Raw genomic sequence first — 22,289 nt, forward strand, 5'->3', positions numbered from 1 at the left:
TATACCGTTTATGCATGTATTTATTTCTCGTCCTTCTGCTTGTTTCCTCGGTTATTTTCTGTTTTTCTCACTGACGGGGCGCAGCTTTGATTTGATCCAGTTTATCCCACGTGATGAGAATTTTCTGCCTTTGTTCTGTTTACACTCACAGAGAAATGAATCATCTTTGTTGTGCACATTCTCCCTCAGCGCCATCTGCGCGGCGTTGACAGCACGCGTTGATGGGTATTTCCATTGTCCAATGGAAGCCGCGGCTCGTGTCGGCGCGGACCCAATGGGCGGGGCGATGTTGTAGGTGGGCGGGGACAGCAGAGAGCACGGATCTGTCAGCGCTGAACTCGGTCAGTCGTCGCTGTATCCGTGAGCAGCACTGAGGGGCTTTATGTGTGGTTATGACTGAGGATAATGGAGAAAAATGGAAACAGCACGGACTGAGATCACTCACAGAGATTTGGACTGGACGTAGATGCTCCGCGGCCTTTTGATTCCGCCACAGATGTGGGAATTTTCTGGATTACAGTGAAGTTACTGGAATCTTTGTCATCTCGGTCTGAAGAAAGCCATCCAGGCGGCCTGAAATCACTCGGACTCCAGCTGAAGCCCAGCCGCGGTTAGCTGCCTGTTACAAAGCAACATCGTTGTTTTATTCTGTAGAAAGTTATTCAATAAGCTAAACCTGTGCATGGCTAAAATTAGCGCTTTGGTGTCGTTATATGATTACTGTTTTAGCAGTCTGGGATAGCAGCAGCAGGGATAATAGCTAAGCTAGCTAGCGGGGCTGGGGCTAGTCTGTTGTTAGCCCGAAAGCTGCGCTGAAATGACAACAAAAAGACACCCTCCAGGTTTGAGAGTTTGATGTGTCACAAAAAAGATCTGCTTTAAAAATAAGCAACAGCTGCTAGACTTAGTTTAAAGTAAGAGCAGACAGTAATCATATTTTCTTGCAACTACAACAATCATTCCACAGCTCCAGTTACACTTTAAATATGTGCTTTAATCTTTAATCTCGCAAAGAAAAGTCTTTTGTTCTTTTTTTTAACATAATTTTAAGTTGTCAGTGCCAGTTTTTCTTCCCTCCCAAAACTATTATTGCTCTTATCTTTAAACAATGTTTTACTTTCCACAACCACATTTTTGGCAGCCAAACAGGACATTCCTCTGAGACTGTGACCCCCTTTTTCCTATTTTTTTTCTTTGCCTGAAATTAAACTACCTACAGTTTTGAAGACTGTTAGCAGGCAAAACAAAGACTCCCAGACCCGCATGCGGGACATTCATGGCATAACAGACTGTGTATCAGGGAATAGCAACGCGTAAGGGTGCTGTTTGGTTTCCCCTTCAGCTTCTTGGAGACTACTCCCTCGACCTCCATGTGAGACAGGATGGGCAGCCAGGGCAGCCCAGTGAAAAGCTACGACTACCTGCTGAAGTTCCTCCTGGTAGGAGACAGCGACGTGGGCAAAGGCGAGATCCTGGACAGCCTGCAGGATGGATCTGCAGAGTCCCCTTACGCTTACAGTAGTGGTGAGTCACTCCCACCTCAGCTGATCGGGCTCCTGCTGGCTCATCACTGAAGTCCTGAACATACAAGCTGCGCACGCCACCACCGCTGCTGCTGTGGAGAGCGTACAATGACACATTCACATACACTGAACTTCACAACACAGCAGTGAGTCAGGCGGTCATGGATGTGTGTGCGCATTGTTGTTGCACATAGTGGATAAACAATGCTTTCTCTGATGTCAGTGTAAAAACAGGTTATTATTCAGTGAGCGTAGTTCCTCTTCTTATTCCTAAACACCTTCAGCGGCGGCCAACTGTGGGGGAAAAAACAGAGCCGGCCGTGTTTTAGTTTAACAACATCATCTGTTTTTGAGCTGCTATGGAGGTCAGAAGGTCTCACCTTCAGTGTAGGAGTTCAGTGAGGTGTAACTGAAATAAATGTCTCTCTAATAGATCTCTGATCAACTAACTGCAGCTCCAGAAGTGTGAAACAGACTAAACATGAAAACATTTTTATGACTCATTCATCACCAACAGCATACATGCAAATTCCTGACACAGTGGGAAGCATTTTCAGCTGGAACTTTGCTGCACAGCTTCATCTGATGGCATTAATAAAATATAACTGAACAGGTTTCATGTATAAAATGTATTCCTAACTCTCTGTTGCACTTAGAGCATACTGTCAGACGAGTCAGTGGAAACCAGGAGTCTTTAAACAGAAACTCACAGAACGTAACCTGGGATGAAGCTAAGGTCATGACAGTGGCGCCTGTTATACTCACCTTTTTCATCCTTGTCACTGCCACAAGGCGCACTTTGGTGTCATTTTGGCCACTCGTGCCACCACAAAATACAACTTCACAACTTTACTAGTGCAAAAAAACCATCCATTTATTTTCACTTAAACAAGCTGCTGTTTTTTATGTGCATTAAAGTTATATAAACATGTAACAGTGCAAATGCAAATTCCTTGATGAAAGTTTAACCAAAAGGCATCTCCAGTAGAAATGTGCTGACATATCCTGAGTTAACCATGTATAATATCCACTGAAGTTAAAAAGAGGAGCTTTGCAACATTAAACTGCAGTGTGCCAAATAAAAAAGTCAAATACGTATTTTTCGGACCATAAGGTGCACGGGATTATAAGGCACATTAAGCAAAACAAAGCAGTCAGATAAATCAAACTTTATTAAACTCATTCTTCTTGCTTCCTCCACTTCTGTACCATTGATTCATTAATGTTGAATTCTATCACAGCGGCTCTGTTCCCATGTTGTTGCAGTATATTAATAACTAACCTCGTATTGTGGATGGATTATCTCAGTTGTTCTGACTGAAGTTTGGTCCTTTTACAGCATCCTGCCATGCGATTACATTTGTCCCTAACCATCAGGAACCTTCACGTTAACTTTTATCGAGTGGAAAAAAGTTTCACTGTTTATGTTATGCTAACATAGCTGTGTAGCTAGCGATCACGTAGCACATCATTATATACCAGCTAGCCCAACTTCAGTAACCCTACAAACGTCACTGCTGTTTAGTTTTCTGTCTTCATTTATGTTGGAAGTGATAACAGAGCTGTATGTTTATTTTTTTCAGAAATCTCTCAGTCAGAACATGCTATATCATGTTTAGGTAACTAGCGAAACTAGCGAGCTAACTTCCGCTAACGTCTAACTCCGTTAGAAGTATAGCGGGAAGGAGCGCTCAGCCGTCGGGTCTCCAGCTGTCCGTCTGTAATCAAGGTATTATACTTTTTGTGGACATGGTCAGCTGAGGGATGAGCAGTCATTCCTGTTATCCTTCTTTGAAGAGTGCCACCTGGGGCGTATACATAGTTGGTGCACTGATCCAATTTATTCTGTTTCCGATACAATGCCAGCGGCTTTGCTTCAGTATCTGCAGACACCAATTCAATACCAGGGTACATTCAATAAGCTGGTATTTCAGTCAGAAGAAGAAGAAAATGGGAGTCACGTTTTTGTCATTAGAGTCAACTTGATGTTTATTAATGAAATAAATGATAACAAGTAAAGTGAAAAATGCACTCATCTCAGTGTGAGAGTATCCCTGTTGTTATTTTTGGCCTCATTAGTTTCACGGCTCTCAGTCTCACTGCGAGTGCACCTCCTCGCACACAGAGTGGAGCAGATGGAGACTGGAGGAGTAAACTAGTATGAATCCAGCTGACGACAGCCTGTTCTGTTAATATAGGTGCTATAAAAGCTTTAAACCACCTTTAAAAACAGACAAAGTGACAAACTTTTACATTTAAAAAATCACGACCATCAAAATGCTTTAAAGCTTCAGATGGAAACAAGCATTAATTATGACTAATTACCCGGTGAGAGTGCGTCTCCGGCACTGTGTCAGTCTGTTAGTCCAGCTTCAACTTTTCATTTACCTTCCAGTTCTTTGTTCCTCGCGCTAAACCCGCCGTCACTTTAGAAGATAAGGAGGAAGAGAATGAGCCGGCCTGCAAGCAGCAGCAGTGATGCTGTCAAGTGAACCAGTCCATCATAATAATAACACAATGCAGGGCTGAGCTTGGTCGAGTCCTGGGGGGATATTTCATTGTTGTGCACTGAAATAAGAAAGGTTTAAGAGCCTCATTTGTCTAACTGATGTGCTGAGATGTCTTTTCAGCTTTTTTTAATTGTCTTCTCTGCTAAAGCCTGCTGTTATCAGCCATGAAGCATATCTCAGATCAGGGGAAATTATTTGAAATCCTCTTAGAAATTATTAATGCACAGCAGCTGTGCCGCTAACTAGAACTAACGTCAGCCATGTTTTGCTTCTCTTTATTGCCTCAAAGTGAAATCATTTTAAAATGTCGTTAATTACCCGACACGGCTCGAGCTTGCAAAGCAGCCTCTCTGAGACCGTGTTCCAGCAGTCTGATCATCAGGTTAACTCGTCTAGCTGCTTTTGAGGCTCCTAAACGCTGGAACAGCCTCCTCCTTCTGGCTGGTCGGCTTAGACGCAGTTCTTCCAGCATCACTGGGATATAGTTCAAAGAAATTAATGACATCCAGCAAGGATGGAAGTCATTTTGATGAATAAAAAGATTTACTTCATTTATCCCCAGATGTTTGGAAATTCCCAGATCTGGTTTTAATGTGCTCGTCACTGTTGTGACCTTCTGTCTTCTGCTTTGTTTGAACGAGAATAAGTTTAAAAAAGGGTTAAACCCTAATTCCTTATTATTCCTTGTTATCATTCAGTTCATAAGGATTGTTTGTAGAGACCCTCAGCATGAACACATGCATAGATTTGTGAACTCCAGTTATCCTCACCAGAGAAGAAGGTTGCGGTATGGATGAAACGGTGGGTTTGTGAACTGTTCGATCTATAATCGGTTTGATAATGAAAACAGTCGCCGTCTTCTCGTGCATCGCAGACATGTCTTTGTATCTTCTGTGCCGTTGATGGACGTCTGATTTGGGATCGATAAAGCACACAAACTCTAATGACAGAGCAGGAAATGTGACAGACCGGTCTATCCAGCTGGCACCCCCAAACCCGACAGCCAGCTAATCACAGCCTGAGGACAGCGTTATCCAATCAAAATCTGTCCTGATTTTCCCTTCTGAAATATTCAGGGTCCTCGCAGGCACTCTAGCCTGCCTTTGCCAGAGGGATGGAAATCAATAGCAGCGCTTCCGTCGGCACAAACATCCCCATCGAAGCTGCGATCCACTCTGCACTCCATATTTAATGAAGCTCTTTGAATTCTTTTGATCTTCCTCTCATCAAATGGGGCTGCTTCCTCTTTTACAGACTGTTTAGGAGCTGGCCTGACAGCAGGGCAGCAACAAACATTTCATCTGTCATCTGATCAGCTAGCAACAGTCCTGAGTGGATTTTTTTTGTTGTTTTTTAATGCAAAAACTGCTTCCTTCTCTAAGAAGTTGGTCCAAAACCTCAAAGCTGTTTCCTCTCTGATGGTAGAAACAGTTATGATATATACCAGGGTAGGCGTCTGTTCTTCAGTCTGTGGTCCTCCGTGTTAATTAGTTCCCAGTCCTGCAATAGGACGGGCATCGACTGCAGCTGGCGAGGGCAGCTCTGATCTGTAAGATGGAGAGAATCTCCAACTAGCAGGTGGAGAACTGGTTTATGTGCTGCTACACCGAGCTCACACTGAGCCAGCAGAGCAGACTCCACCAGCTTCAGTCCACAGTGGGACTTGGAGTTTGTCTGATTTATTTATTTATTGTTATGCTCACTGTTGTTGTTTCTGGGAAACGTCTGTTTTTCAAACTGGCTGGAAGTGAAGGGATCAAGTGGAGGAGAGGACCCCCGTCACAGCCAGGGTTTTATCACCTGCAGCTGTTGCAGTGAAACATTTAATCTGGCTTAGAGAGGCTGAAGTGTACCCATCTCCAAACACACACACGAACTGAGGGAGGGTCTCCGTGATGCTGCTGAGTGGCAACAGGCAGCTTCGTCCTGTGGCACGATTCCTGAGATGCTGGGAGATGCAGTATTTATGATCACTCTCTGATGGTGTAAAAAGGAAGAAGGTTCAGGTGAAAGCAGCTAATGAACTGCGCAGCTGGTCCATCAGTGTTTTCCTGCAGTATGGTCAGGGCTGGTAATGTGATATGTCTGCAGGTTTTATAAATGACAGATGGAAGTGCGCATTAAACTGAAATATGATGCATCAAGCTGCATTTTCATTGTGTTGGACTTGTGAATGAGACAGGAGCAGTCTGCAGCATGTCGGCTTGTGTTTAGTTTCTGGTGGAAAGAGTTTAACTGCGCAGCGCTTTTAGATGAGGCGCTCTCATTTGCGACCATGTCAAAGCCTCTTCGACGCGGTCTGAGCAAAAGCTGAAAGCCTGAAGCTTCACACGTCTCTCCCACAAAGTGAGTCCGTTCCCAGAATAGAAGCAGTTTTCAGCTGAGACATTAGAGAAGCTATTGATTATCTGGGATGTCCTAAGTGCACCCTGGATATGAGGGGGAAGGAAGCGCTCGCTACGAAGCCCTGCACTCGCTCCGATTCAATTAGGCCAGCCTGAGCTCAGCACTTTAGCCCGGCAGCAGCTTGATGTTGCCGGGAAAATTGGAAGATCTTAGTAATGTGGTCCTGCTAACCGCCGGAGGCTGACACAGTAACATTTGATAGAGCTATTGTCTCTTTCATTAGTGTTAATAATGGCTGTGGATTGAAGATTCGCTGAGCTTTGCCTTAAAGGGCAGCGAGGAAAAGTGAAACTGTGGGAATGTAACGCAGGACTTGTCTGTGTGAATACTTTTACATGTTTCTGTGGTACAGTGAAGAACATTCATGAGAATTTCATGAGTTTCAAAGAGTTTTACTGATAAACAAAGAGTCCTTATTTACAGTGTTCGCCCTTCTTATCAGAGCTCCAGGCTGACCCGTTTGTGTGCTTCTGCTCTTTAAAGGCTGAACATACCAAACACAAATAACTTCTTCCAGGAGAGGTTTGGTGGCGGTGTCTGAAGTGAGAACTTTCATTATCAAATAAACCTTATAGATCCACAGTCAGGAAACATCCCTGATCATAATCCAGTCTGTGGTCAGCCTTTAGGATTATTTTAAACTGTGAATCATGCAAAGCTAATTAGACTCCAGGATAAAAACACAAAAACCATTTAGTGACACGAGAACCTGTTGAGCGAAAAGATAAACATCTTATCAGAGGTGAGAATCGGAGTATTCAGTGGCTCACCTGTGAGGCCTCAGGTGGAAGCAGGCTCAGTGCAAACCTCAGGAACATGTCCAGACGTGGCGCGGTGGGGTGGCAGGTGTAGCGGTCTGACAGGTTTGTCAGAGCAGAGCTGAACAACAAGGACAGAACAGAACGAGCTGTTAGCTGTGTGTGGCGCCGCGCCACAGTCCGCCTCCATCACAATGGCTAAACGGTAAACGTGGTGTGTAAAGGCTCGTTACAGGTCACACGCAAAAGTTTGTCACGGCATTTTGTGATGGACGGATGAAAGAGCGGCGTTGTGTTTGTTATCATTCCTAAACACGTGGTTGGGACATTTTTAAAGAACGTCACGGTCGTCTGCGTCGTGTTTCAAGTGTTCATGGTGATGATGAGTCACTTCCTCCAGCCTCTCTCTGACTGAGTATTGTACTTGATTGATTTTTATCGTTTTCTGTGCTTCTATCTCCCTAATGTCCATCTCTCGCTCTCCTCTTGTCCAGGTATCGACTACAAAACCACCACTATTCTCCTGGACGGCAGGAGAGTGAAGCTGGAGCTGTGGTAAGGACACGGTTTTATTTTTGTATTTTTTCTTGCATCCACTCTAAAATCCTGCAGTATGTGTCTGTGGCCTGAAGCCAGAGTTTGGTCACATTAAAGCAGAAATGGAGCATGCCTTTGGTTTAGTGAGGAATGGGAAAAGTTTTTATTGATAGCAGTTTTTTTTTTCTTTCTGTTTTCTGTGTTTGGAAAAACAGTTTTATTGTCTCTAAGTCTGAACACAGAGTTGGAGGGAATGAAGAGAAGAAGTGAGGCATGTGACTCAGTTACTGTTTATGTAGCTCGTTTAAAAGCAACAGGAGATGAGCCGAAGTGAGGGGAGCAAAGGCAGATTAACATTTAAGGGAATGTTTTTAAATTTGTAAAAATGAACAAATAGAAGAAGATTATATTAAACAGATTAAGTTTAAACTGGAGTAAAAACAGACTTTAACGATGGGTCTGAAAGTAAAGACTCTAAACTTACAACAGCAGGGACGAGGCCAAACATCACCTGTACAAACTGTGAGTCACCTGTGGCGCTCCACACCATGCAAAGCATCACACGCTGTGTGGCTAGCATCATCACGCCTGTACAGAGAGTGGGTCAGTAATAAGTGGACTGGATTACAGCCTCTGTGTCAAAGTACTGCAGAACCGTCTTCCACCTCGCTTTGTTTACAACAGCACAGAAACTAGCAGACCACAGAGAACGGGCGCTAACGTGAAGCTGCACAATCAAACCAAAGCCAATGAATAGCTAGCAGCCTCCAGGAGAGAGGCAGTTCAGGAGGAAACCAGCTCGCATCAACTCCCATACAGGTGAAGTCATTTCCTTAGGAGGAAGTAAACAGCACCTCCACCTGCCAGTAGATGGTCCAGTAGATGTTTCTGAAGATAAAGAGGAATCTCACTGCAATGAAGACAGCTTTACTGGCACTACAGTCAGATCTGTTTCCCACGCTGAGTTTTTTCTTATCATCTTCCGTGTCTCAGCCCTTCTGTCACGTGCCCGTACTTTCAGCTCACAGCTTTCATAACTGCCATGATTTTAAAGCTGCGAGGTGCACGTGCACGGTCTCTTTGCACGCTGTCATGCCGGTGACGTAATCCTGTATCTGTGGAGTCGCAGCAGATTCACGTATTTGTCTGCAGTGCTAGGCGAGGCCTGTTTGGTGGAAGTAGGGCAAGGAATTCGACTCCTGAGGGGGGAACCGACGCCTCGTCTTCTGTGTGAAGAAAGAAGTTTGAAGGCAGCTGCGTGATGCAGGATCTTTATTTTGCTGCCTCAGTCTCGCCTCCTCTCCTCGCTGTTTTACAGTGTCAATATCCCGCTCTTCCTCTTCCTCTTTTTTTTTTCCTTCATCCTCAGCGTCCTTTTTTTTCCTGTGTGGTGACTCGGGCTCCTCTGAGTCTCTGGGTTGGAAAACAGCAGATGCTGAAAACTTCTGGGATTATTATTACCATCAAATCCACGATAAGACCAAAAGCACAACATGAAATTGTTTCACCTAACAAGAATCCGTTTGTTATTCTGAGCCACGAGGCTCCATGTTGTCCATTGTTTACATGTCCCCTCATTAGTTTACTGTGACTCAAGCCCACATACGCCGTCCTGGTGCCACGAATGCTCACCGGAGCACCAGACGTGGATTAATCTGCTGCTGAAAATAGTCCCCAACAAGCACAGGGACTATTTTCCTTGGGAAAACCATCAGCATGCAGCTGTTTTATGAACATTTGGGATTTTTTTAGAAGCACTTCAGTAAGGATGCAGTTCGTGAAGTTGGAGGTGTGCAGGCGTAAAGAAGCCAGAAAATGTTTGTTTTCTGGTACGCTGCACAACAGATGATCCTCTCAGACGGCAGCGCGTAGATGGACTGATGCTGCTTGGAAAAGCAGAGCAGCTGTTTTTTAAACCTGAAAAAAGAGATTTTATTCTCATTCCGTGTGTCAATCCGGTTTGCATAAATCTGAGAATCATGAGTTCTCTGGTGTGTACAGCTCTGTGTGAGACTCACGTCTGACCTGCAGAGTATCTGAATAAATAAGTTACTGTGTTGGAGAATAAACCAGTCAGAACTATAAAGTGATTCTGAGTTTGAGCCAAACCCACAGCCTGCACTGATTATATGTCATTTAAACTGCCTTGAGTCTATTGTTATCTTGTGCCCACGGCTCAGACGTCCTTAGATTTACCATATTTTAAGTCTGTGTGCATGCAGTTGTAGGAATGTGCAGTCCTGCTGCCGCTCGCTGTAGTAGGAACTTCCTCACAGACACTTCACACAGTGGTGGGTTGGAAATGCAGTGTGTGAGATACAGCGAACGTCACAGGTTTAGATGCAAACAAAGACCCAGTCTGACCACAGACTGGGTCTAAACACTGAAGCCCCCACCACCATCGTCGTTACCGTCTGGCTGTCTTTTATTTATATATTGAACCCATGTTTGGATGACAGGGAGCCGTAAATGCACTGATAGTTTTATTATGCTTTTCTACTTTTACTGCTTCTGCACTACAAGCCACGTTCAAGAGCTCACACACACCTTAATGCAGCACTTTCTTCCCTGCTTTTAAGAGCCTGTTCTGTGTCACTCACACTTCAAATCGGCGCATCAGGAGCAATTTAGGATTGATCGTCTTGCCCGGGGACGCGTCTGTATGAGGACTGAGAGAGCTGGAGGTCGGATCTGACCTTCCTGCCGGCATCGGCTCGTTGAGCAGTCTGTTAGCACAGTACAGCCGTGTTATTTGTTAGATAATGAGTATAGTTAACCAGGTGGATTCATCCCCAGTGTAGTTGTTATTGAAGCATTAAATTTGCTTCTGATTTCCAGCTGAAGTTTGGGAGCTGTTTTGTAATGCGTCCCTGTGGAAGTCTTGTTGGGCACACACTCCATTCTGGGGTTTGTGTCATAACAGTAACTCCTTTCTAACATCAGGTGAAAGAGGAGAAAAATGCCGGCGCGTCGATGTAGAACTCGTGCTTGTGGAGGGGAAGGGTCCGGGCGTGAAACAATGGGAAAGACATTTTTTCCCCCAGAGTAATCTCCAGGCAGAGAACTTGGAGTGGATGTCATCACCCTGGAATGCAGAGTGAAGGGAAAACTCGAATCTTCTCAAAACTTAAAGTGCAATTGTGAAAAAGCCTGAGAGAGATCCAAACAGCCGTTCCCTCAGAGCTCCGTGACCCATTTAAACTTTGGTGCGCTCAGAAGTATTTTACCAGGAAACCATCAAAGTAGGCGGGACCTTTCACTCTTTAAGATGGTTTCAAAATCACTTCAGTGGTGGAAAAAAGTGCAGTCGTTTACTCATTTTATAAAAAATACTTAAAGCGACTCACAACCAAAGACCAAAGCACTCTTATCTTTGATCAAGTTGCACGTTTTGATATAAATTTGTGGCATTTGCGGCAGATCATGGAGGGTTTGGGTCAGAGCGCGAGCAGGCTGAAAGTGTTGTAGATAGAGGGATGAAGGGGATTGAGTTGCATGTTTTTGCCTCAGTTTGGAGGACCATCGCTGGCTCTGCTGAATCTGAAACCCCCAAAAAGAAGTCGGCTCAGATTTCCGTCCTGTTGGCTGAAGCCTGCTGCTTTGTGCTGTTTACCCCGAAAGCAGAAGAAGGATTTATCTGCTTGCAGCTGCACAGACCTGAGTGTTTAATGTGCTGCCTTTCCTCAGGGACACCTCGGGACAGGGCAGGTTCTGCACCATCTTTCGCTCGTACTCCCGCGGAGCTCAGGTGAGGAGCAAACAGCTGCATTCATTTAAATGCTGCTGGAGTTTGCACGCTGACATCGTTTGTCTCTCTTCAGGGGATCCTGCTGGTGTATGACATCACCAACAGGTGGTCCTTCGACGGCATCGACAGGTGGATCAGAGAGATCGATGAGGTGAGCGTTTGAGAGTTTGGCTTTGTTTCTAATGAATCCAGTCTGACCATGTGACCTACACCTGAGTTATTCTCTGCATTAGCATAAAGAGTTTGCACACACTTTGAGCCTGGTTTCTTTTCTACATCATGTCCTGCTGTGTTTAAAATGATTATTTAGTTTTAATTGATGCTCTTACTTTGATTTCAGATGTAAACAGGTGAGTTATAAAAACATTCTCCTCCTGTACTGTTGTTATGAAGGAGAAATTATCTGTAGAGACAAAACCGTTTCTGTGTCAGGCTGTAAACATGTTTATTTCTGTCGGGAGTCTCTGGGGAGTGACTAACTGCTGGAGCCTCTGCTGGACGTTAGAGGAACTGCAGCCTTTCTTGGCCGAGTCCTTTATAGAGATTCCTATAAACAAGCCGTAACACAAACCAGTGAACATCAGAGGAAAAAGGATAAAAAATAATATATGAACATCTAAACATATATTCAGGCAAATCTGGTGCAACATTTGTTGCAGAAAATTGGTGATCAAATATTTGAATGTAATCAGTTTACAGCCAGCAAACTGTCATCAGTTGTCATCTGTTTATGTTTCACCTTCCAGAGATTCTTGAGTCGACTATCTCGTTTTTATTTCTGTCCTTAAAAGTGTTTAATTCTGTGGAGGTGGAGCAGGAAAGGCCAAACGGGAACGCACATTCCAAAGGCCAAAATTACCAACACACACACACACAGACAAAGAGGACATCCTCTTTGTTTCCAAATCAGCAGGAAGGACACACACATACAAAGTAACTCACTGCTTACTCATATATGTTTTCTCAGCATCGAAGTTAAAGTGTAAGATTTAACTAATCTAAGATAATCCCTGCAAGATGAAAGATAAAATCTAATGCTGCAGGAACAGAAGAGGAAAGAAAAAACTGTAACACAGCAAAGTGTGCAGGGATGATGATGCAGCAGGTCCCTAATGACGGACGTTCAGCTTTAAAAAGTTTGAAATATTCAGATTTCCTGAAAGTCTGCAGTGCGTCTAATGCAAGTCCTGAAACCCCCAAATCTGTGATGCCTACAGCTACCAGAGTAGTTATGATAACGTTGTAGACCAATCAGCTCCTGTGCTGTGTGGATTTGCAACTTCTGGGTATGAAAAACAAAAACAAGCTTCTGTTCTGGCTCAGTCAGTCAGCATTTCCTGTTTGAAGCTTTAAATGTTTATATACATAAATCAGTACATATTAAAGACAGGAAATACTTTTAACAGTTCATCTGAGTGCTGTTTGAGTCTCATTTGCACCAAAAAGCACCGGGTCTAATGAAAAGTCACAGCCTTTAACTTTTGGCCGTGACCACATTCTTAAGAACTGCACAACAGATGCTGACACATAATTTTTCTGAATCCTCTGCTGTGCTTCTGTCTCCTTACAACAGTATTGTCATTTCATCTCATTTTCCCTTTTTTAAAAACTGATCTCAGATTAGAGGTGATAATGACTCACATTTCTGTCCTTCTTCTCCTGTTGATTAATGAGAACCGTTCTGGTCAAATAACCTCATCAATGAAATTTAAATCCTGCTGCTGTGAGGATACTAATACTATTACTAAATTGCACACATCATGATTTGCACAGCCAGCAGAAAATCTGTGAATTCAGCCGCAAGACGAGACACGATCAGCCTGCGAGGATGAATCCGATGCATCTGCCACTAAATGTGGTTAAAGAGCGGAGAAAAGTCCCAGAAGGTTTCAATGTGATTGTATTTGCAACGATAGGGCAAAATGAGATAATCTCACAATGGTAAAGAGTCCTTCTAAGATGGTTATCACTCCTGAGTCAGTTTGATTTTAAAATTTTCAAACATAATGTTTTGAGCTGTCCAGCTAACAAACAGAGAAACTGAACCAATCACCTTCTTCTTCTTTTTCTCTGTAGTAGTAGTGTTCTTTATTTTAACAGGTCAGTTTTGAGATCTAATTTTAAGGGACACCGACACTTAAGAAAAGGATGTGCAAAAGGGGAAAGACAAATACATGTTCCAGTGTTTTTGTTGCTCACTTATAGGTTTGCAAAGTATTTAAATCCAGTTTTCAGTGTGAGTAAAACGTCCAACTAATGTTAGAAGTGTCCTGTGACCAGACAGTGTTATTATATTTAAACGCAACAGCAGGGGCTCAGATGTAAGATGAAGTAGTCTTATAAATAAACATCATGCAGTGCTGCTAAGCAGGACCATCTGGCTTCTTCATATACAGTACAGTAATAATATCACCATCACAGAGAAATTTGTAGGTTGCCAGTGGCATATGAGATGGTGTTTCTAATAGTGGAAAACACCTAAAGACGATGGCGACAGGATGTGCCAAACATGAATACAAACATCATCGCCACAATCAAGTCCAGATAAATTTTAGATTGTGGAATGATCTTACAACCTCGGAAAAGGGGAAAAAGATGTATTTCTTTAGCAAAATCCAACTTAATCTTCAGTTTTCTTGGTAGGTGTTCCACATGAGTCAGTGTGGTATCGACTCTGAGTCCGAGGTCTTTACACCAATCAAATTTTTACATTTTAATACCATGAAGGGTTTGAGTATAGACCAAATTATGGTTTTTAGTGACCTCACCAATAACGTGATTAGTTTTATCGTAGTTTAGAACACATTTACATTTGCTGAAATATTTCTTTAATGTATCAGCAGGCTGTAGTTTTGCAGTCATCAGGATAAGGGAAGATCCAGTGGTATATAACGCAGTGTCATCTGCGTAAAAATGTGCATTCGTTTTTGAGTCAAAGATGTAATAGAGTAAATAAAAGAGGTCCAAGAATACTTCCCTGTGGAACACCTGTACTAATGACATCCATCCAGAGTCTGAAATAGTTACAGAAGTTTTATATACGTGAATAGCTGAGTACTTTTAAATAATATGATAAATAAAAGAGGACCAAGAATAGGTCCCTGTGGAACACCTGTACCAATGGCAAAGGTAGATGACGTCATTGGAGGTGGTCTGAGTGTGAAAAGTGAGCAGAAACTCTGAGAAGAAACAGATTAGTGGTGACGGTCACTGCAGTCATGTTTCATTCAGTTTGCAGAACAGACTGGGATGAATTAGAGAGAGGTACGCGCTGCATGCTGACGTCCTGTGCTTAACTTGCAAAACCCCTTTTTACTTTCAGGGACTTAAAGTTGCAAAAAGCACCAATAATCCAATTCAAACATCATCTCACTTTTTTTTCTCCCAGCATGCCCCAGGCGTGCCTCGGATCCTCGTGGGTAACCGTTTACATCTGGCTTTCAAGCGGCAAGTTCCCACCGAGCAGGCGAGGGCGTACGCCGAGAAGAATGGCATGACCTTCTTTGAAGTGAGCCCGCTGTGCAACTTCAACGTCATCGAGTCGTTCACGGAGCTGTCGCGCATCGTCCTCATGAGGCATGGCATGGAGAAGTTCTGGAGGCCCAACAGAGGTGGGTGGATGTGGAGCTGGGGTCATCAAAGTGAGGAAAGATGGGTTGTTAAACTGCACTTAAACTGGATTTTCACTACCGCCGAGAGCAAGAGAAAATGAGTCTGTGAAGCACTGTGGAGCCCATCAGCAGATGGATGTCATATCGCCACACAAGCTCAAACTAATTAATTTGAGCTCATTCCTGTCATCGCTCTGTCTCCTTCGTGTGTAATTACAGTATAAAGCAGTGGGAAGTGATGTCCTGCACGTCCTTTGAGACTTTATAGAGAACAGAGTCGGGCTCAGTGTGCTGAAACTCGCCTCTTTCAGTCTGAGCTTCCTCCTGTGTGTCAGTCCTCAGTTTATTCGAGGCAATAAGAGTCGAAAGAGGTCTGATTTCTCTAGTTTTGTTACAATCTGTTCATAAATCGGTAATAAAAAGCATTTATCTAAAACCTGACATTTTCCCTTAACGGATGTTTGACGGTAACCTCGTCTCTGTGCCCTCCCTCTCTGCAGTCTTCAGCCTGCAGGACCTCTGCTGCAGAGCCATCGTGTCCTGCACGCCGGTCCACCTCATCGATAAGCTCCCGCTGCCCGTCGCAATCAAGTCCCACCTCAAGTCCTTCTCCATGGCCAACGGAATGAATGCCGTCATGATGCACGGACGCTCCTACTCGCTGGCCAACCCAGCCGGCGGCTCCAAAGGCAACAGCCTGAAGCGCTCCAAGTCTATCCGTCCGCCGCAGAGCCCGCCGCAGAACTGCACCCGCAGCAACTGTAAGATCTCCTAACAAGCGCCGCTCCCCGGATCGCAGCTTGGAGCGGGCATGGGATCAGGAGACAGATGTGCAGGGTGTCGTTAGCTGGAGGAAATCCCTGAACCCGAAGAGCAGGAATGATGGATAAAGGGATGCATGAGCGCTACCTCCCACCTACACGAGGTCATGTTTCAAGTGTTTAATGTTCTTTGCAGGTGAAGGGGGAGGGGTTCGAATGGTGCCTCAGGAAATTTAGAGAGTAACTACAAATGTTTTGATCTTATTTACACTAAAACAAGAGGAAAAGACTCCAGAAACTCCTCCCTGCTGGAGAGGCTACTACATGAACAGAGATCCCTCACCAACGCATATTTCGTTACTCTACATGATGCACGCCGCTCAGTGTCTGTGCATCACCGCAGCCTTCACTCTCACATCTTTCCTGTTTCCTTTTTCTGTCCACACCTCCGTTATTTTTTGTTCTATGACTGATAAGCTAACCATCAAAACACTAGAAAGGATCAGTCGCTTTTTGTCAGCACACGTGTTTTAAAGTGATTTTATATTATAAATCCACAGAGGTTTAGAGGCCCCACCCCCCCAACAAACCCCTGGAGGACCCGGCCCGAGCCGAGTCCAGACTTGTTAGTGTGCCTTGAGCCCAAGTGAACGAGCATGCAGCAGATAGATCGCTAAAAGCACAACAGTAACCATGAATTAGAAAGAGTTTCCTATTTTTAGTTTGCAGTCCCTTCAGCTTCTGATCTTCTGATGGACTCCATTTGTCGCTTAAATGCAGCCAAATGTGATGAATTATACTGAGGAATTTATTTTAAACACGCTTTTTATATACATTTTTTTTAAGGAAAATGTGTTTGTTGTTCAATATTTCACATGTGACAGTCAGCCAATCAAATGTACAAACCCAAACTGAAGTTTTCAGACAGGTGGAAATGTGCTTGGGACTATTTTCAGTGGAGGAGTGATCCACATTTGGTGTTCTAGTGTGGAGTGTGGTTATGTGTCAGTGGTGCATCTGTTTTCTTTTTCGCCCGAGAGCTTCAGCGACTTGATTTTCCCCCCACTCCTTCCTGACATCGTGCTTTTCAGATTTCACGCCTCACCTGTCGTGTCGCACCTTTCTAACTCAGCAGAGTCTCGTCTGCGCTCACCTGCTGCTTCTCTGACAACGTGCCGCCGATCCAGACTCGCCTCGAAGCGATGCTCCACCCAAACGTGTTGGTAACGGAGCAGATAGTGACACTGCTGCAGTCCATTAATCCATGTGTTGGTTTCACTGAAAACAGCAACGTACGATAAGTTCAGCACGTTTAATGAAGCCTTCACATTCTGAATGTTTTCAGAGTTATCGCATCTTGAAGTACATCAGGGTGGATTAAGAACATTATACATGCGTCTCCTCACACTCGTGCACAAACTGTGACGCTGGGAGTGGGTTTAAAACCGATTCGTTTGCATTTTTTAACAGAGCTTCAACATCTTTTTAAGCCCTGGAAGTTTCACATGGATATGTCAGCTGTGACGGATCAAAAAATGCAGAATAACTGCAAATTTGGACCCTTTCCCATGTAATTAGAGGGCCTGTAACTCTGAAGATATTCATGTGTGATGGTAAAATTTTGCTTGGCTTCATTAAATAAACTAAAGTTATTGAACATAAAAAATTCAGCTGATTCTGAGAGACCCAGAGACGAGGGACCGAGTGATTTTTCATTAAATAATGCTGCTTTTCTGGGGTTTTATTGCATTTTAAACAGATTATTTGTGGTTTTTCGCTCTTTTATGACTCAATCGTCAGCTGAACCTCTAAATTGAGCACAAAGAAGTGAAGCAAATATATGGTGTCACCCTAATGGCTGCAGTGTCACAGTTGATCACTGATTAATAAAACCCAAATCACACTAACTTTGCTGAAAGATGTTCCAGCTGTCATTGAATTTCTCAGATTTTCACTGCAAAAAGTTCAAATTGAATGAACTTAAAGTCATAGAAGACAAAGAAAACCGGCCGATCGTGCAGATTTGAAAACTGCAAACTGTTAATTAGGAGCCAGAAGTAGCACAGAGGAAATCTCCACAGTGTTTTTGTGCTCAGATCTGAACGCGTGGGCAGAGAGCCTCAGCACGCAGCTTTTCGTTGGCCTAAAATGCAGTTTGAAGTTTCCCAACACGGCGCTGAAGCATCGGGGTGCTGTTTCCGATTAAAATGATCATATTTACTGTGATGAAGCTTGGCTCTGTCTGAAACGGTCCTGAAGCTCTGCTGCGACATGATTGGCTCACGTGTTTATGTTTTAGTTGCTGATTGGTGATTTTGGTGGATCGGCGATCACTCGGGCTTCGCTGAGTGTCGCGCCCGCTCTTTGTGTAACAACATGTTTGGTTTTATTTTCACGAGTTTAACCCGAGCACAGCTGCTGCTCTTCATTGGGTGGCGAGTCATTGTAACCATCCGGTCACATCTTTAACCCACACAGTCCCCTCAGCTGTTAGCTTACTGCGCTCCTGTAGCTGCGGGCGTCCCGCACGTCTGTCTGCGGAGGTGTTTCCATACGCTTCAGTCTGCCTGAGCTCTCGTGGGGAGAGGCAGCGACGCCCGAGACTTTCTGAAGCTGTTGATGATGTGACAGTTGAAGTTCTGATGAGGGCAAACAGGAAACCAGTCACAGCGGCTGGTCAGGCTCGTGTTGCAGTGGAAACTTTCCAGTATTGATAGTAAACAGTGACCCGTGTTTATCGGAGCGCTCTGAATGTCACTCGCTGTCTTTCATAACCAACTCTCAGAGCAAAGTGTCAGCCGACAGGAACATTTTCATTTTAATCGACTCGTTTCACTTTTTGAGACGTCGCACAGAGCAGAACATTAATCGGGAGATGTTAAAAATCTAAAAAGCCTTTCTCTCAGTGGAAGCATAAACAGTTTCATTTCATTTCAGGATGCTTAACTTCCTTTTTTATGCTGTTTGCAATTTTTTATTCTGTGGTTTGCGTCACATTTCAGAGAAAATCAATAATGTGTTTTTGATAAACTGCGACCAAATCAGTTTCCGCCCACTCAGAGTCTCAATCTGAAGATAAAATCTCGCCTTCATTTCCGTCACAACCATCAGCTCCTTTCACGAGTGACAAAAACTGCAGTAGTTAATAATTTAGACCCAGAAGGAGTCGGAGTTAGAAGACGACCGCGGTGTCAAATGTAGAAAAAAGCAGACGTGTGGCCGCGTATCGCACACGTCTGCTGGGATAACTTTTTAACTTTGCACGGCGTCATTAAATAAACCACTCAGCAGAAATCAGCTGACTCTGAGGGGGTCAGAGGTCAGGTGGGAGCGAGCTGCAGGTCCTTTCAGAGGACTGAAGCACAGACGTGTGTTCAGGATGTCTGCTGCTGGTTTTCCTGATGTTTGAAATACAAAACACAGCAGACTGCGTTTAAACGTGAGCTCTTGATAATTGAATTAAGCTGCGACCACGAGGGTGGAATTAAATGACCGTCCGCCTCGTGTTTGCCGTCCGTGTTCCCGCCCTGCTCGTCCTCCTGTCAGCGCAGCGTCGGCCTCCGTGCGCGAGCGGCCGCTCGTGTAGAAACGAGCCGGAACACGTGAAGTCTTCCGAGTCGCTGCGTTCTAAACTCCTCCGACTGGATCTCCCACGGGAACCAAAGCAGCAGGTCTTCTTCTCTCTCTGCCTCTGATCTGCACCGCCGCCTCCGCACGCTGTCCCATGATTCATAGCTGCTGAATAATAGATGCTCCTTTCATAGATCTCTGAAGAGCTTCATCTCTGTCTCTTTCTTCCTCTCTGCTCGCTGCGTGGTTTGTTTCCTCCTCAGTTTCTGCTTCTGCCTTCTTTTCCTTCGTTTTTTCTCTGCGCTTCGTTCCAGGTTTTGTGGCGTCTCTTCAGGCGGTCGGTGGGAGCGCCCTCTCCATCCGCTCGGTTTTGTTTTGTCTCCTTTCTAACCTTTAATGATGCCCGCCACTGATCCAGAGTCAGATTATTCCTCCACCACACACATTAACTGTAGTTCCAGCAGCACCCTCAGGACCAGCCTAATGTTCTCTAAGAATAGCCAAACCATGAGATGAGTCTTGTTTATGGTGGTTTAATGTTCACTGATCTCAGCCCAGTAAACAGCATCTGTGCTCGGCCTCTCACTGAAAGTGTTTTAGTGCAAAGCTTCTAAAAATAGAAGCTCGATCGGGCTGAATGCTGTTCATCTAAAATAACGCACAAGTCACCTGAAAGGTCAAATAAAGAAGAGTCAGAGTTTAAGTTCTCGATAAACTGCAGAGATATGAGTCGCTGATTGAAGGAGAAACATGACGTAGATTTACAGCTGACCTGTTCAGCTCGTTTCCAGCTCCCTCAGAGCAGCTTTGCATGATTCACAGTTCAGAATAACCCTTCTTTATCTGAAACCGAGCCTCTGTGCAGCCCCTCAGCTCATCCTCTGCCTGAAACAGAGTAATTTAGCTCCTCCCTGTTTAAACCAGCTTTCTTCTGATTGGCTACCACGTGCAATTGGATGGTCTGAGATACAATATTAGGCATGTCCACTCTCTGTGACATCATTTTACTAACTTTAATGTGAATTAAGACGATTCATTTTAAATGTTTTTGTGTTTTCAGTCCTAAAAATTTCGACATACCCCTCATTTCATGCAGGATTGTAAACTACACTTAAAGCACTCTGCATGTTTCTGTTATAATGCCAGACTTCTATATTAAACATGTCTATTGGTTCTAATAATGAGGCAACAATATGTAAATGTAACCCTGTTAAGCCAAAGTTCAGCCTCTTTTTGCTCTGATTAAGGTTTAGAGAAGCAGATTTCTTCATCCCGTCCTTTCTGCAGACAGCACAGCTCACAAATACTTAAAACGGCCCCTCAGCAGTCGTCCAGACTTTAGCCAGTCAGAAGAAGGTTCAGGAAGGTGGGTGCCTTTAAGCAACGGGATGAAAGTCAGCTTGTTTGACAGAAAGGCCGGGCGGCGATAAATAAGGTCATTCCTGATCTGCAAGTCATGCGGCGCTGCTCTGATGGAGTCCCAGGATAAGATAAGATACCTTTATTAGTACCACGAGTGGGAAATTTCATGTTAAGGCTGCCGACCTATTGCACACTATGGAAGATACATGTAAATAATTGGAGGAACTTTTACGTTTGACGCACAGCTGAATAAAAGGAAATCAGCAGTGATGATCACATGGTTTTTAGTAAACGTGCAGAAACTCTCGTAGTCACAACAACAGGAAGTGAAGAAACTGTCCTCCTGATGAGGAGCCTGTGAGCGTGGTTCAGCAGTTTTCTTCTCCTGCAGTTTTCACACGTATTTTAAACGTTTGTTACGGAAGTTCATGAATGGAAAAACACTCTCACCATCAGGTTTCATCTCTTGCCAACATTTTTAGGTTTTTAGCTTCTCCCACTCTGAGGCTTTTATTTTCTCGACATCAGCACAACAAACCTCGTGTGTTGTTGTGTTTGTTCATCCAGCCACAGTTTTTTATTTGAATAACCACAAAAACGTTCAGAGGATTGTGGGAATGTTTGTAACAGCAAGAAGAAAAATGACCAGTAAAACACTACTCCTGTCGTTTTGGCTGAAGCTGCTGAGCGCGCGTGTGAGCGTGTGCGTGTGTGTGTGTGTGTGTGTGTGTGTGAGCGTGTGTGTGTGTGTGTGTGTGTGTGTGAGTGAGTGAGAGAGAGTGAGTGTGTGTGTGTGTGAGTGTGAGAGAGTGAGTGTGAGAGAGAGGTAATGATCTTTAAACATCAAGCTGAACATTTTTCTTTCTTGTTTTTAAATTATTGATTGTACAGTTTAAGGCGATGTGTATGAAGATTTTTCACAATAAAAGTATTGAATGTTGACGTCAACCTGTCTCAGGATTTTGTTTATTTTACAGCCCAAAAGATAAACACCTCAAAAAAATAAATAATTATAAATCATTTCATGCACATAAAACATGAGCACAGTCCATGAATCAGTGTTTTATTAGAGAAGGCTGCCATCTAGTGGATGGTTGTGTTGCTTTAGTTTGAAAAGAAGTCCAACCGGAAGTATTTAGACTGCAGTTGGAAGTGTTTTACAAGAATAAAATTATTTAGATTACATTTATCTGTGTGGTAAGATTGATTGATTAAAAACCAAATTATGTTCAGAGGTGATTCAGAATTATTTCAGAATAAAGTAGATAAAACGTCTCAGTTTAGTATATAAAAGTCTGTGGTCTAAAAAGCAAGTACAATCTTCCAAAATCTAGTATTTACTTTTTGGGTTAATTAAAATGTGTTTTTAGCATTAGAGCAGGGGTGGGCAACTCCAGGCCTTGAGGGCCGGTGTCCTGCGGGTTTTAGATCTAACCCTGGGTCAACACACCTGAATCAAATGATTAGTTCATTACCAGGCCTCTGGAGAACTTCAAGACATGT

The 22,289-nt window shown here is 43.9% G+C and overlaps 1 protein-coding gene across 1 annotated transcript; it reads left to right on the forward strand.

The window, feature by feature from the left end:
• The first annotated feature begins 325 nt into the window (after positions 1 to 325).
• On the forward strand, positions 326 to 17,520 carry rab40c (RAB40c, member RAS oncogene family). Its single transcript, XM_085404781.1, has 7 exons — positions 326 to 610; positions 1,343 to 1,524; positions 7,692 to 7,752; positions 11,422 to 11,482; positions 11,556 to 11,633; positions 14,871 to 15,093; positions 15,594 to 17,520. The coding sequence occupies exons 2-7, from the start codon at positions 1,383 to 1,385 to the stop codon at positions 15,866 to 15,868; spliced, it is 840 nt and encodes a 279-aa protein (XP_085260907.1). The 5' UTR covers positions 326 to 610; positions 1,343 to 1,382; the 3' UTR covers positions 15,869 to 17,520.
• The last annotated feature ends 4,769 nt before the right edge of the window (positions 17,521 to 22,289 follow it).

Source organism: Rhamphochromis longiceps, linkage group LG4 (genome assembly GCF_057381845.1).
Source record: "Rhamphochromis longiceps isolate RC_006_pf linkage group LG4, R_longiceps_female_GT1.1, whole genome shotgun sequence".
NCBI classification, from domain to species: domain Eukaryota; kingdom Metazoa; phylum Chordata; class Actinopteri; order Cichliformes; family Cichlidae; genus Rhamphochromis; species Rhamphochromis longiceps.

What these genes read in the sequence shown, in the direction of transcription:
- rab40c (XM_085404781.1), top strand. Translation starts at nt 1,383, where the DNA reads ATGGGCAGCCAGGGCAGCCCAGTGAAAAGCTACGACTACCTGCTGAAG. An exon ending in CCCTTACGCTTACAGTAGTG is followed by an intron (nt 1,525 to 7,691) that starts GTGAGTCACTCC and finishes CCTCTTGTCCAG; the next exon opens with GTATCGACTACAAAACCACC. An exon ending in GGATCAGAGAGATCGATGAG is followed by an intron (nt 11,634 to 14,870) that starts GTGAGCGTTTGA and finishes TTTTTCTCCCAG; the next exon opens with CATGCCCCAGGCGTGCCTCG.